Here is a 16,642-nt window from a genome sequence, read left to right on the forward strand (position 1 = left end):
AGCTTGATGGCATGCTTTCAGTCCTCTGCATGTCACCCGCCACGCCAGGCAGACTGACCTTTAGACCCACTTAGGGCAGGAGCGTGAGGAGGAGCTGCTGCCCTCTGGCTGCAGACCCGTAGCCCTGTGCTCCTGTAGTTTCTGCTTAAGGCAGCCTCTGACTTGTTTCTCTCTGGCCTTCGTGGTCTTGGGGGGGCCCCCTCCACGCCCTGATTGTGTGTGTGTGTCTGTTACAGTGTCTCCCTCTAGTTGAGGGTTGTCCCCAGGGTCGCTCACTGCTGTTTCTATAAGTCCTGAGATACGTTTTTCTGAAGTTTAAACTTAGGACTGGACTTAGAACTTTAAATTGTTGGCAGAGGAATGGTGATTGATTTTTGCTTATTTCTATCTATAGTCTGTTAGTTATGAGAGTGTGCAGTTTTAGAGCTTCCCTGGTGGCTCAGACAGTAAAGAATCCGCCTGCAGTGCAGGAGACCTGGGTTCGATCCTGGAGTGAGTAAGATCCCCTGGAGAAGGGCGTGGCAACATACTCCAGTATTCTTGCCTGGAGAATTCCATGGACAGAGAAGCCTGGAGGGCTGTAGTCTGTTGGGTCGTAAAGAGGTGGCATGACTGAACGACTAAGCACCATGCAGTTTTAAAGAAAACCGCTGTTTTTGTCATTTTCAATTTTTATTTATTTACAGAACTCTCATACAGAGGAACAATTGACCTTTTTATATGATAGGGATTTTAAGTTTCAGATATATTTGGTTATCATCTTGATCACCCTTTTTAGTTCTTCATGATGTTGATTGGTGTTTTATGTAGTGACAGAGTCTTACTTTGACAAGCAATATTTTAGCTTTTGGTGGTCTATTAATTTTTTATAAGTTACAACCAAAATAATTCCATTTTTCTTTTCTCATTAATAGACATATGTAGAGTGTGTCGGTCAGAAGGAACACCTGAGAAGCCTCTTTATCACCCTTGTGTATGTACTGGCAGCATTAAGTTTATCCATCAAGAATGGTGAGTCGTCCTTCGGGAAAATTTTTGCCTGAGCTTCACTTGTCATCTGTATAAATAAGGGGAACTGTTTCAATGACTTTTTCTGTAACTAGATATTTAAAATTTTTTTTACTGTGTTTGGAGATTATCCATATTCCTTATTACCATGCCATGTCATTTTGGTATATTGTCTTTTGCCCATTTGTTTGTTTCTACCGTGGAGAGCTTATATGTTCATGGGGAGTGTTATGGTTTTCTGCTTTTGCTTAGGATGGTTATAGCTTACATTGAGGAAATGCTTTGTGTCGGAATACTCAGTGCTTCTATACGTTTTAGCTCATTTAATCCTTACAACAGAACTTCGAGGTGGAGTACTACTGTTACTCACATGAGGAAACTGAAGCAGAGAAAGGTTACGTTCTCGGTGGCATTGCCGCTGATTAGCGACAGGCCTGGCCACCAGGCAGCAGTGTTAGCAGACCAGTGTTAGAACTGATGCTGATGCTGGGAGATTCTTTTTATATTCAGTTATCTTTGAGGAGATTACAGTTTACATTAATTAATTGTTCAGTTTAATCTAAGCTGCTTTTTAATAGTAGAAACACATGTTTTTTAATCTTTATTTGTTATAATTCTGTACTCTTCAAGGGCATCAGTGATAAAAAAATTAAAGATACTCTGAATTTAAAATGTAAAAGTTCTGTGATATGTAAAACTTTAGTAAAGCAATGTTAGTTTTCAGTGAAACCTTAAAATTTCGTTGTCATAAATGCTATACTTATGAATATGTTTGTAATTGCAGCTTAGTTCAGTGGCTGAAACACAGTCGAAAAGAATACTGTGAATTATGCAAGCACAGATTTGCTTTCACACCAAGTAAGTTCTTCAGAAGTTTTCACTGCATTTCTAGGTTATAACTGGCTACATAAAGGTGTTTAAACAGTTTTAAAGCAACTATGTTCGATTTGTTTTTGATAGTAATAGAAAGTATTGCTATAGCATTTTGGAAAGCATTTTTTAAAACTACATGTTAACTTTTAACACACGCATGTGTGATTTAATTTGCGAGATATTTTTTTCTTTCTTTTTTATATTTTAGATGAGTTCAAACACATACAAAGGTATAATGAACCTATGTGTATCCATCACTCAGTTGCATCCATTTTCAACCCATAGCCCTTACATGTCGTCCCCTGTGCTCTTTAACAGCAAACATTTACTGTTTCATAGATTCTGTGGATCTGGAATCTGGACCCACCTTTGCTGGGTGTCTCTGGCTCAGCATCTCTCACACACTTGTAGTCAGTCTGTCAGCTGGAGCCCTGGTGTCATCTGAAGGCTTGGCTGGGCTCTGTGGGCTGCGGGCTTTTCCAGAGTCGCTCAGGGGTTTGTGAGGGTCCGTCCCCTGCAGGCAGTTTCCTGAGGGCCTCTCGGTTGCACCTGGGCTTCTCTGGTGGTTCCCTGTGCTCTTGTTCCCACGTCTCCACCCTTATTACAGAAAATCCTATTTAGGATTTCTTTGTACATATTTTAGCATGTACCTCCAAGACAAGGGTTCTTTAAAAAAAAAAAAAAATACAGCTATAATACCATTATTTACCCAGAAAAGTGAGTAACTAATGATGTCTTAAATTTGTCAAATATCCCATCCCTATTAAAATTTGGGATTTTTTTTGAGTTAAAATTGTGTTGGTTGTAATAATAACGACAAATATTTAATTCACTTTTTAAAAACAGGACTTTTTAAGCTCAGTGTTTTGTAAGCGTGTGGTAAATATTTTGTAGATCTTTAGAATTCCAATTATATTTTATAAGTCCTTTTTCTGTTGATTTATACTTAATATTATGTTACCTTATAAATAAGTAGATATTCATACTGGCAAGGTATCAAGAATTTGAAGCCTGTTTTCATTCTGGGATTCTAGTACATTGCTCTTCTTCCTCTTTTGCACCCTCCCCCAAAGCTTTTTATGCTTTTGTGTTTGTTTTAAGCATCTTGAACTGCTGAGTGTAAATTCTGTAAATTAGTGTTAATTTTACTTTGTTTTTATGTAATTAGTTTATATTATTAAAATCATAACAGTTTACCATTTGAATGTTGATTGTGCCAAAATGGGAGCGGGGAGTGGCTAACAGACCTCAGCAGGCTGTTTGCTCCCGTAGGAAGTACTTCTGTTGCAGATTCTTGTGTACTGTGAGTGCTGCTGCTGAGGCTAGTATTGGGGGAGGGTTCTTTCTTGAGGACCTCTGTCAGCTTCACCTTTTGCTCCTGTATGCTTTATGTGATCTTTGATAATTCTGGAAACTAGTTGGTTATATTGTTTGAGTGCTGAAATGTGTGTGAGTTAGCCTTGCATAAAGTTCCTGGCTCTTGAGTGAGGGGGTGTGTACATCTCTTGAATCTTTTTTCCTGCTCAGAGGCCTATTTTGTTGGCTTTTATATTTATGTGATTTGCTCTCATAAATGACTTCTGGGTAAATGTAGTATTACTATTTGAATTATTTTTCATATAGGACAAAATACTTAAGCGCAATGCAAAGGTCGACAGTTAGATAGTTCTATATGCCTACACAGTAACCTATTTTTGAATCTTCATGAAGTTGTGTGAACTTTTTCCTTTCCACCCGTTACAGTTTATTCCCCAGATATGCCTTCGCGGCTTCCAATCCAGGACATATTTGCTGGACTGGTTACAAGTATTGGCACTGCAATACGATATTGGTTTCATTATACACTTGTGGCCTTTGCATGGTTGGGAGTTGTTCCTCTTACAGCATGTGAGTATTCATTTCCCTGTGGCTGGAGTTGTTTGAATATTACACAACTGCTTAATATTATAAAGTATTTTTGGTCAATGATGTTTATTAGATATTATAATGTTGTATATTAGGAAAGCCTCATTTGGAACATGTTATTTACCTGAATGAAAAAACATTTTTTAACAACTGAGCTTCTTAAATGAATGTGGGAAAGAAACACAGCATACAGAGGCTAATAATGAAAGTTCATGAGAGAATTGAAAAAGCAAAATCAAAGCATAATTGAAAGGAAATTGAATTTTACTGAAGTTTATCAGAAGTTTGAAGCTTATTAGAGCTTTCAAAGATGGCAAAAGATGTATTCTTTTGAGATTTTTTTAAAAATCCCCCTTTAAAAAACACATCCCCAATGGTCCTGAAGAATTGGGAAGTGTATTTTTCAGCTATAGGAGTACCTCTGAGAAATTGGTATACTAACTCATAGTTGATTCTCTCTAGGTTCTTTGTGTTCTTAAAGACATGGAGAGGATTCAGTAGTATGTGTGCCAGAGTATGTAGGTAGGATTCTTTAGAGTTAAATGCAAACAAAATTTTTACGTAAGTGTGATTAATATCCTCATATCTTCTTAAATAAGCTTGATGAGTTATGAAAATTTTATGAGACTAGCAGAATAGGTACTATTCACATGAAGAATGAATTAGTGAGCTAGAAGATTGAGCAAAGGAGTTCACTAGGATGTGACTCAGAGACAAGAAGTTGTAAGTATGAGGGAAAAAATTGAGAGATGGAGGCCACATCCAGTTGTTTCAGTATCTGACTAGTAACTAATACCAGAAGGTGAAAGAGAGCGAGCTGACTCTGATAAGGGAAAAAGGCAAAGCGAGGCACATTCTAAAGTTTTCCAGTGCTGAATAGGGTAGTGTATAGATATTAAGCTTTCAGATTATCCTACAAAGTAATGAGAGTCAGGCTGGCTGAATGTTAGAAGACAGCTGAAGCTTCAAAATTTGACAAAACCTTTGAACCTAAAATCTTATACACATAAATTATTCTCAGATAGAAGGACAAATGCAGACTTTTCAATAGAGGCAAGGAGTTGGAAAGTTTACTACTTCAAATGATTTATGAAATAGTGTTTGAAAACATTTTACTAAAGAGAGCAAGGAATCAAAGAGAAAGGTGTGATTTACAAAGAAAAACAGGTACTTCTTACAGCTAAATTATAATTGTTGTTAATATACAATAATTGGAGTAGGAAATGGCTGCCCACTCCAGTATTCCTGCCTCAAAAATTCCATGGACGGAGGAGCCTGCTGGCTACAGTCCATGGGGTTGCAAAGAGTTGGACATGACTGAGCATGCATGCTCTACAGTTTTTTAGGTGTCAGTCTGAAACTAAAATTCTAGGTGATCTGCACATGAAAGAACCTTGTGAGGGGAGGATAGAAATGAGAGCTTTTTAGATTGTTTGTCTTTCTTGTGGGGAAATTATAGATGCTTTAGACAAAACAAGAAAATACAGTGCAAATATACATTAAAAATACAGGCATAGCTAAGTAGGAGTCCAGAACTAGCAAAGGTGATTAAGAGTAGAGGTGCCACCACTGTTCAGGGGAGGAAAGATGGTCATTTCAGTAAACAGTATAGCATCAGCTGGTTGGGCATATGGAGAAAAACGAACCACACCATCACCTCCCACCTGACCCAAGTGAATTTTAGATAGATCATAAGTCTGATTGTGAACATTAAAATTAAAAAATTTCTAAAAGATAATATGTTAGAACAACCGTAAAAGAATGAGAAATTTGACTTAATTAAAGTTAAGGTTTTTCATTCATGCTCAGATACCCTTAAGAGAGAAAGGCAAGCTACAGAGTGAGAGAAGGTATCTGCAGTTCACATATCTAACAAAGGACTTGTACCCAGGATATATGCAAGGATATTTAATAAAAGAAGTATTAAATCTAAGAGAAAGAGAAAGGCAGACAAGCCAATTAAAACGTGGACAGCAGATGTGAACAGGTGTTTCTGGAAAGAAGATTAAATAGCCAATAAGCACATGAAAAGATGCTCAGTATTATTAGTCGTCAGGGGAAGGCACAAGAAGGTACTCTACAGAATCAGCAGAATGGCTGAAGTTTAGGAAAAAAGACAGTGCCAAATGCTTTTTATTAGGATGTGGATCATCTGAAACATGTATTCATCAGTAGTGATGAATATAAATATTGTGTAACCATCTTGGAAAGCTGTTTGGCATTATATGTCAGTGGTTAATATTTGAAATACATTATGACCCAGCAGTTCTATTTCTGAGAATGTTGATTACAGGAATATTCACAGGACACTTGTATATAGTAGTGTGATGACTGCAGCTCTGCAGACAGCAGTCTAAAACTGGAGCCAACCAGGTGGCAGTAGAATGGACGCTGCGCGCTCACCCCTGTGGTGGGGTTCCGCACGGTGATGACGGAAGGGCTGGCTCTCTGACGTGGGGTAACATGGGTGAGCTTCACTTCCTTGAGAGAAAGAAGCCAGCCACGAGAGTATGAACTGTATGACTGCATTTATGTGACGTTTTAAAATAGGCAAGCTGATCTGCAGTAATAGCAGAATAGTGGTTACCTTGTGCTGGCAATACTGACTGGGAAGCGGCTTGAAGGAGCCTTCTGGAGAGCTAGAAATGTGGGGAATCTTATCTGGGTGGCAGTTACTTGGATATATAGTGATGTAAAAATTCACACAGATACACCTAAGATTTATGTGAATTTTACCTTAATAAAAAAGTAACAGAACTTAAAGGTAACCACTCGGAGAATAGAAGTAAGATGGTGAGTTTTTACCCTAGGGAGTAGGAATAGGAGACAGCGAATAAAATTTGAAGTCCAACAAAGGACAGGAAAGACAAGAAGGGAGGACAGAGAAAGAGGAGTAAAAGTGATCACAGTAGCTGTGATAACTGTGTACAAACGAAAGTGTCCCACTACGAGAAAGAAGTACAGAACAGCCGGGGCTGTTGTTAGAGAGGTTTGTTAGCTGACAAAACACAGGAGCAGTATTCTACCAGCCAGATGTTCTTCAAGATGAAACACTTTAAATGAGGAAAAGCACTTTATTTCATATTAATAAAAGAAAACAACACTTTTTATGCATCAGCAAACAGGACTTAGAATGTAAAACATTCACAGTGATAGTGAAAAACTAACACACTTCTCTGAAATCAGTAGATCAAATAATCAAAAGTTAAGTAAGGACTTTGAGGATTTAAGTAACAGGTAACAAGCTTGCTTTCTGTTCTGACTTGTTTACACATACACTCACACACAATTAAAATCTATGTCATACTTCTTTCTTTAAGTTAGCAATGTACCCATGACTGTCTTCATGTAGGAAGGTGTTGAACTGCCCTATTTTTAAGCACACTAGTAAGGAGGCCTTTAATTTATGAATCTATTTTCTTATCTACAGACAATTGGCCTTCTGTCAGTTTTACTTTGCTATAAACATACTTGCTCTGAATATTTTATACACAGATGTAAGCAAATTGAATTACGGAAAACCTTTTCCTATCTTTCTATTTTGACTTGACATTTGAAAACAGCCATTGAAGTTACTGTAAATTTTTGGTACAAGGCTATAGAGGATGCTTCAACTAACACACAAGTACTGGTTTGAAAGAAAACCTCAACTTTTGGGCCCCATTTCCAAATCTATTCCTGCCTATTCTGGTAAGAGGATAGGGAATGGCTATATATTGGCCCTTACTTCATATTTTCCCTTCGTGGGCAGGTTGAAGATTTTGTCCTTTTGAAGACCCTTGAATTTGTGTTTTTAAAGAATTGGTTGTTAGTTTGCTCTTCATAGCATTGAAGCATGTACTCTACTGAAAAGTCCTTTTAATTTCAAAAAGCATGTACCCCCAAAACTTCATTTTCATGAGCAGACTCAATGAATTTTGGAATTCTAGGTTAAAAAAAATTCTCTGTATTATAATTTTGGAGATCTTTTCTGGATTCCTCCCCCCCTTTTTTTCAAACATCTACGCTTATTCAGTAAACACAAGTAAGTCAATCTAGTTAACCGAATGCCTGTGTGAGTTTTGATGAGAGCTGTGACTGTGTCGTGCCCTTTCTTGGCAGGCCGCATCTACAAGTGCTTGTTTACTGGCTCTGTGAGCTCCCTCCTGACACTGCCACTGGACATGCTGTCCACGTGAGTATCGAGCCTCATGGCGGCGGGAGGCCGCACCCTGGGAACGGGGCTCGTCTTTGCTTCCACATGCTTGGGTTTGTTGTGATTTGAAAAGTCCTTCTGTTCCTCTTACCTAATCTAACAGCTATAGGGGAAGCAACTGATATATGTAAATGCTGTTTTAAAACATACCATCTTAAAGGAGTATTTGGTAATGGTGGGAAAGCTAGTTAAATGAGCTGTCACATAGTGCGAGAAAATGTGTTATTTCATGTAGATGCTGAGAGTTCCTTTAAACGTGTTTTTAACAACACAGGCATTTGAAGTCAGATATCTTTTTTAAATGTTTTTTGTGATTGTTAGGATATGGACTCTAAAAACTTGTTGACTGTAGCTTTATTGTATTTTAATCTGACATGAAGCTTTATAATTGCAGTTTCTTGGGAAAGACATGTGACTATATTTTTATTATTGATGTTAAAATTAGAAATGCTGTGAATGATTAGCTGTATCAAGATCATTAAAATATTAAGCTTGCAAAAGATTGGACCTCTGTTTGCTAAATCTTCTTTTGTACCCAGCTGACCTTAGGTTTCTGATCCCTATTCAGTAAAGGCAAAGAACAATGTAAGACTGTCTTTTAGAATAGAGGCATTCAGATTATATTATGAAAACAAGCCAAATGACAACAGAAGAGTGCAGGAGAGTATGTTTCATTTCTGATCAAGAAATCAAGTCTCTGCATCGTTATTTTGAATTATGGTTGAAAATACGTAGAAACATTAGATATGTCAGCAACTTGGGTTTCCTACTTGCTGGTTTTACCTTTTTGGATAGAACAGGCAAGTTATTTATTTCTGTTTCTTTGGCAGTACAGGAAACAGAAAAGGTTTTGAACTTTATTCACATTAGAACAGCTTCTGAAGTAATGTTTGTAAGTAGACAGGAATCTTGGAAATAGGGCATTAATGGCTGTGGCCATGATAAAAAGGAGAAGCAGTGATTTGACACACTTCAGAATTTGGAAATAGTGTAATAATATTACCCTTTGTATGAAAATACTAACCTGTGAAGTGATTCAGTGGAAATAAATATGACAGCATTCCTATATCTGTACATCAGATTTTTATCTCAGCCATCCAGAACACAATTTTAGTATGGAGGCAAGGAAAATCAATCTTAAATGGCTGAAGTGTCATTCATTATGTCTCTGTATTTATGACATAACTCACCTCTGGCTTTCCTTTAGAAATTGTATAGTAAAGAAAAGCTCATGTTAGAAGTATCAAGGGAGGTCAGAAAAAAGCTAAAAGTGATGGAAGTTACATTTTAACATCTATGAAATAATAAAATAATTGTTTCAAACAGGGTGGTCTTGTTCCATTTAGTTTGAGGCTGAGTTGTATTTATCATTGTAGCTTTTGAGAGAACAGTGTAGCAGCCAGTCAGTATCCCGGTTGTTTAGAAAAGATGACTTGAGGTCCTGTGTGTGCTGTTCAGTAAAGTGGGGTGTATTCCTTCTTTTATGATTTCTGTTTTGAGTGGCAAAATATGTTAATATTTACCAGAGCTTAAATTGGGAGGCTTGGGCTTTGTGAAAAACCAGGTGCTTATGGAAACCACCATGTCAGTGAAATTTTAGGATTTTGGTCTCAGGGCAATATTCTACTTGCCTACCACCTTTACTGCTTGTTGGTGGGACCATTAAACATCTGGTTGTTTGGCTGGTGTGATCATTTAGGTAGTGCACTGAGATTGTAACAGGAGAAACCCTGGCCCTGAAATAGAGTTGCAACTTTTTGGTGACCTTGGGCAAATCATTGGACAGTTCTGAACCCTTATTTCCTTATCAGACAAAATTCACATTAAGTTTTTACATGTTTTTGTGAATTTAATCTTCAAACAGCCCACTCTTCAAAGTGGGCTGCACCCCACTCCCTGAGGCACATTCAGAGATTAAATTCACAAATATATGTGAAAACCATGTGTGAATTTTGAGCACTGTGTTAATCAGTAGCACAGTTACCACCAAACTCAGAGCTTCTGGAAGCCTTAGGTTGGCAGACTCCCCTTTTCACGCCTGATTGGTTAGGGCCACGCCTGAATTGCCTTCATGAGCTTCCTCACTGACACCGGAAAATGCTAGAGGCTCATTGGGGATTGTCAAAAGAAGTTGTAAGCGTGGGTAGATTTTATAATCTCATGCTGCCTTTTAGAATTTGAGGAATTGAACCGGTTTTTCTGAAAGCACTTACAATTAGATCACTTATTTTTTCTGAGTGATGTTTCATTTTTCTCTATAGAATATATTTTCTGAAAGTTTACTTAAAATTTCTTAATACCTTAGTAGGCACTACATATTCCATAGCTGAGGTCTTCAACATCTCAAGGCCCAGTCTGTCAGTTAACTATTACTACAAAACATGCTGTCTCCAAAACTTAGTGCCAAAACAACAAGCATTTTGATTTGCTCATAATTCCAGGGGTTAACAGTTTGGGTTGGGCTCAGCTGATCGGTTTACCTGTTAGACTTGCCTTAGTTATGCCTGTGTGTCATTGGGGTGGGATGGTCTAAGGTAAGGTACCTTGGTTCTTCCATATGACTTCTCTTCCAGAAGGCTAGTGGGGCTTCTTTACATGGTGGTCTCAGGGCAGACTTCTGAAAGGGTGAGGATGGAAGCTTGAAAGCTCTTTTCTAGGCTTTGGAACTCAGGAATTCTCACTTATGGTCCAGATGGTTCCCAAACCAGCCCAGAATTAAGGTGTGAGGGAAAAGGAGAGGATTCTACCAGGAGTCTGTCCCTGTTAAAGCCTGCGGTGACTGGTTGCTGTTCTTACTACTGGTGACAAGGCAGGAGTCAAGAGAGGTCCCCGCCTATCAAAATTTTAATGGTCTGGAAGGTTCCCTACCAGGGTGGGGTGATTATCATTCCTCTTTCTATTAAGATATATTTCAGATAGTATCTGAGGACCACATTATTTCAGTTTGGAGCTTAAAGGCCGAGGTCTCCCAAATTGACCCTTCCTTAAGTCTCCATGAAGGGAAAAATGTCATTTTGTTATGGTAGTGAATTTTCCAAAGGCTCCCAAAATTCTTGAGTTACCTTTGAATTATTTTAAAAAATCAGACATAGACCAGGGAAGGATATGCTCCTTCAGAGAAGAAAAGAACAAATACGTGTTCAGTAGTGTAATACTCTTGTATTGTCATGTGAATTGTACATATCTGTCAGAATTTGTTGAGAAGCTAATATACTTTTAGTATATTTGCAGTTTAGCATCAAAATTCAGTCTGCTTTCTAAATGAGGCATTGGTAAAGCTTATCACAGGCTTCTTGCCTCACATGTTGTATACTGTGCGTCTCTCAACCTTCCTGTTGGACCTTACTAGAGGCTCCTCTCTTTGATTTGCTGATTCTGTTCATTTTCATGGGTTTTAAGTATGAGCCAACCAAATTGGTTAAACTTGTGTATAAAATAAGGATAAGGAAATTCTTAGTAAGTGTTGGGCAGAGTCATTTATCTTTAGTAAATTCATGCATTGTCAATACCTTTGTCAAATATTTGACTACTCTTATTTTTTGCTTGCTGCCTTCCTTTTTCTCAGTCATCCTCAAAGAGAGGCTGGCTAGCTGGTTTATGTAGTTCTGATGTTATTCTTTGCCTTCTATAATATAAACATATATAATACAAATATATAAATATATTTGACCCTCTTATAGATAAAGGGCCACCATCCTCAGAAATAACTCTTTTTGAGAGACTGATTTTCACCAAAAAGTTACCGCTTTTCTGGCTGTTCTTTCTAGATTTTTGTATAAAGTGAATGTTGTTACCTTTGGTTTCTTAACTTGAAGTGTTCTTTGGAGTAATTCTATATACCTTTTTTATAAAACAGGGACAACTTGTTGGCGGATTGTTTGCAGGGTTGTTTTGTGGTGACATGCACACTGTGTGCGTTCATCAGCCTGGTGTGGCTACGAGAGCAAATCGTCCATGGGGGAGCCCCAATATGGCTGGAGCACGCCGCTCCGCCCTTCAATGCTGCTGGGCATCACCAGAATGAGGTAAACCCCTGCGTCCCTGAGTTCATGTGATCTGGGTGGGACATAAGAATTATTGTTCCCCTCCAGGATCCAAACCCTTGACTCCCATGTCCCTCATTGCGAAGCAGGACAATGACAAGGTTTGGGAGAAATTTAAGGGAGACGTGAAAAATCAGAAGCGTGTGGCTGTGACTTTGCCTGTTAGTCTCCTGGTGAGACCAGGAGCAGTGTGAGGTTGTGTACCAAGTGCGCCTTCACTCACTTCGCCTGGGCTAACCGCTGCCTGGGAGTTAACACCCGGATCTCCTTCATGTCCTTTTGATGTGCTCCTTAACATTAAGGAGGCCCCTTGCCCTCTTTGTTCATTAGTTTCTTCATGTGTGAAACAACTCACCTTTGTCTTGGTAGAAACATTACCAACAGTAGAAAAAAAGGAATATTGTTGATAACAGTCTTGTACAATTTTACTTTTTCTTAATGGGAAATGGCATGCAAGATCAAGAGCATTTGCTTGAGGCATTAAGAAGAGGACGGTATGATAAATGATTTTTAGTATCTTGTTTACTGAGAAACTACAGGGCCAAAGATGTAAAAGAGACAAAAACTGACACATACAAAAACAATTTGCACTTTGTAAAATTTTTATTATGAAAAAATTGACTATAAAATTAACTCTATAAATAGTTAACGACAGTTTTTCATTTAAGTACCTTAGCTTTTTCTCATGTTAGGATTGATTTCATCAAATTCTGCTATACCCTTTTCCTACAGATTTAAGGATACAGCTTCTTTGAAAACTACACGTATGAAAAAATGGGACTATAAAGCAAGCATGCTTTTTGTAACCTAGTGTTAATACTTCATCATTGTATCTCATATTTGAAGCATTGACCACAGTTCTCTTAGAGTCTTTGTTACCTTTATAGGAGTTCAGTGTTTTAATTAACTGCAGCTGGGTCTTTGTTGCATTTGGTGGGTTGCAGAATTCAGCAAGAGGCAGAGAAGTAAGTGTGTGGGAACTGACGATGTTTCTGTGGAGAGGCTTAACCTACAGTTCAGACATGAGAAATCTTTCCTCAGGTGTTAACTGATGACAGAAGTTATATATCAGTATGTGTGTAAACAAGCAAGTAGAGTGCATAAATACATTTTCATCCCTGAAGTGATCAGTAAAAACAAAAGATTGCCTTATAAAGAAGGATTATGAAATGATGTATTCAAAATAGCCAGATTTGTTCATTTATTTTCTATAATGCTTTGTGAAATGTTAATCTCTAAATTATACCAAATGAACGTGTATACTGTTAAGTGAGTTTGTGTTCTTATGTTACCAAGTTGGTCCAAACTCAGATACATTAGGAGAGATGCCCTTGAGATCTGATGTTTTGGAATTTTAGTAGAGTTTTTGTCTGTTTGCTAGTTTTGTTTTTTTAGAAAGGATGGTGCAGTTTGGAAATACAGCAAAACAAGTTAGCCAAATTTCTGGTCTGTTCTGTCATTTTAGGCTCCAGCTGGAGGAAATGGTGCTGAAAATGTTGCCCCTGAGCAGCCTGCTAACCCCCCAGCGGAGAATGCGGTGGTGGGGGAAAACCCTGATGCCCAGGATGAGCAGGCGGAGGAGGAGGAGGAGGAGAACGAGGAGGAAGATGACGCAGGCGGGGAGGATGCAGCCGACGCCAACAACGGGGCGCAGGGTAATGGCTGTGGCCTGTCCCCACCCTTCCACCACGACCATGAGTCCATCCCCACTCCCCAGGGGAGGGCTGCAGTTTTCAAACCTTCATGGGTTTGAAGTTCTGTTTCTAACCTGATTTTACTTATTTTAGCAGACTTGCATTTATGGGCATTCATAAGCATGACATTCTTTTTAGCTATGAAGCAGGGCATGTTTTGTGTTTTAAGATTCTTCACACAGGACTTTTTATAGGATGGATAGGAAGAAGTTACTTGTAAGTTGGAGTAGATACTATATTTTTAAAAAAGGAATTTACTACCATTTTATCTTATTTCTTTGCCATCTTTATTGAGTCAGTGCAACTTCTCTTATTAAAGAAAAATTCTTGAAGTGTATTCTGCAGGCCAGACATCACCCAGAGAAACTAATTTTCTGGAAGTATGTAAAAATTCTAGAATGTAAAAGAATGTCCGAGACTAGCCCACCAGCCAGCTGTCAATAGTTCACCATGTTCTTTTCTCTCTCTGGCCCCAGAGGCTTCCTGTCAAGCGCTGCACTGTCTCTGGGCCCACTTAGCATTGCTGAGTGTTCCCTCTGCACCAGGCACGCAGACACCAGGTCCTTGCCTTCCTGGAATTTCTGGTCTGGTGATGAAGTAGAAATATCCAAGTGAGGAAGTCTGTTATTACACAGTGTGATAAATGTGCAGCTTGCTCTGAGGGTGCTCCTGAGGAGAGATCTGTTTGAAATAATTCCCTGGGTAGCTGAGAGCAAGTGATACCTGAGCTGTGGCTTGAAGGATGAGAGGAAGCCAGTTGTATAGTGGGAGCAGGGGGCCTTTGGAGGGAGAGGTGGGTGTATGCTCAGAGGCTCTGAGAGTGCAGCTTCAGTGCCCCGGTGACGACCCTGGTTTCCGTCTGCTGTCTCATGCAGTGGGTCCTGCCTGGACCCTCTTCCCTTCCTGTTCCACACAGTGTTTGTACTGATCTCTTGCCCTTAAAATCTGTCAGTGATTTCCCCATTACACTAAAGAACAAAATAAAATCCAGGCTTCACTTCCCTTTTGTATCAATAAGATTCTATCGCCATCTGTCTTTCGTAAACATCCTCTACCACCCTCCTCTTCACCCACAGAGTTCTAGTTGCCTGGCTTCTTCGCTTTTCTCAAATTCTTGATGCAGAGCTGTTGAATTCCTCTATTTCACATAATCCTATTTATGTCCTTTCTAGCACTATGTCACAGTCTGGAATCATCTAATTTATTTTGTATGCTGTGTTTATGTTTTCTAAAAATTGCCTAACTCAGTATGGAAAAATTTTAACTTTGGTTTAGCCTGTTTTAACTGTTGTGTTTAACAACAGTTATAAAACACTGTTAAACACAACTTAAAAGAAAATGTTTTATTATTTATTAAACTCACATTCCAGAAGTAATATTTAAATTATATTTCCAGATGACATGAACTGGAATGCTTTAGAATGGGACCGAGCCGCAGAAGAGCTTACGTGGGAGCGAGTAAGACGTCTGTCTATTAAGTGTCCTAGTGTTTTAATTCTAATGTGTGTCTTAAAGTTGGCCGTATTTAGATGGATACGCTGATTTTACAGTTACATTTGATGGAGACAATTACCAGAACTTCAGTTTCTAGAGGAAATTAAGTGATACACTGTTTGTGATGAAAATATTACAAATACTTTGATAAAGATCTATTAATGCCTTTTCTACCTTTTGGTACAAACCTTGTTTCACTTATGAAATTTGTAACTTGAAATTGTGGACTTTTGAAAATGAGGTAACAATTTAAATATAAGTAGTATTCTGATGTTTCAGTTAACAAAACAGTACAGTGTATCATGAAATCTTTACTGGCTCCATATCTAATGTAAGAATAAAAATCCAAGATGGAATTTTTTTTAACTTTATATAATTTGGATTAAAAGGAGATCCAAAATATAAAACTCCTATGATAAGTTTTTCATTCTCTGAAAATGATAGGCTCTTTTGGAAAGTAGTGGGTAAATATTATGTTTAAAGATATTGAGAGGAAAATGAGCTTTTTTCATAAATAAATAAAATTTATTTTTAATAAAATTTATTTTCATAAATAGATAAAAACCCTATTGAATCTTGATTTAATGCTTATTATTTATTTTAGATGCTAGGACTTGATGGATCACTAGTTTTTCTAGTAAGTAAAGCTAATCTTTTTTAATAATAGAATTGTAACTTTATTTGTCTTAGTGATTCAGTGATCTCAAATTTACAATATATGGTTGCTTTTTATACTAAGGTCAAAATGCCCTTTGATTTTTGATTACTTGGTGTATTGAAGAAAGCCTTTTTTGTGTATTGAAAATATTGGCAAAGCATAAAGTTAACACTATTTAAAAACGAAATTATTAAAAATATTTGAATTTTAGAAAAGAAAATGAAATACGAAGTTGATGGTAATTCAGAAAACTTGGCCTTCTTTTAATGTCCCAGCTTGCTGTGTTTTAATGCCTGAACTGGTGAAAACAGAGCAGCTTTGAGATGTTCACAGAGAGAGCCCTGTTTGCTGAGCCTCACCTATGTTTACCTTAACAATAAAGAGTACCACTCTAAGGAAAAGAGCAGTTCTTCGAAGAACCTGTTCTTTAAGGCGAAATAATGTTTTTTCCAGGTTCTGTGATATAAAGTCACAGAACTTGCCCTTTGGGATTTTTAAATAGCTTTGGTTATCAAGATAACTTTGGCTGCAAGTAGCCAAACTCCAGTGGACTAAAACTATTAACGTAAGAGGAAGTCCAGAGAAAGGATGGGCTTCAGGTGTGCTTGATCCAGGGGCCCAGCAATGTCATGGACCCAAATAATTTCCCTCTGCCGTCCACAGTATTGGCCCTCCTCAAACTGCCTCTGGATGGAGCCAGAATAGGAATTGAGGCTTCATAGCTTGAGGATTTGAGCAACATATCTGATGATAATTCTCAGATTAGTAAGAA

At 38.0% G+C, this 16,642-nt stretch overlaps 1 protein-coding gene across 1 annotated transcript in view; it reads left to right on the plus strand.

Annotated features, from left to right (window-relative positions):
* Positions 1–16,642, plus strand: part of MARCHF6 (membrane associated ring-CH-type finger 6) — a 101,114-nt gene that overhangs the window by 21,207 nt on the left and 63,265 nt on the right. The window contains exons 2-9 of the mRNA XM_043489241.1: positions 915–1,011; positions 1,793–1,866; positions 3,625–3,768; positions 7,888–7,960; positions 11,838–12,006; positions 13,490–13,679; positions 15,115–15,176; positions 15,817–15,849. Coding sequence (XP_043345176.1) covers positions 915–1,011; positions 1,793–1,866; positions 3,625–3,768; positions 7,888–7,960; positions 11,838–12,006; positions 13,490–13,679; positions 15,115–15,176; positions 15,817–15,849 — 842 coding nt within the window. The remainder of the gene's footprint in view (positions 1–914; positions 1,012–1,792; positions 1,867–3,624; positions 3,769–7,887; positions 7,961–11,837; positions 12,007–13,489; positions 13,680–15,114; positions 15,177–15,816; positions 15,850–16,642) is intronic.

Source organism: Cervus canadensis, chromosome 16 (assembly GCF_019320065.1).
Source record: "Cervus canadensis isolate Bull #8, Minnesota chromosome 16, ASM1932006v1, whole genome shotgun sequence".
Lineage (NCBI taxonomy): Eukaryota > Metazoa > Chordata > Mammalia > Artiodactyla > Cervidae > Cervus > Cervus canadensis.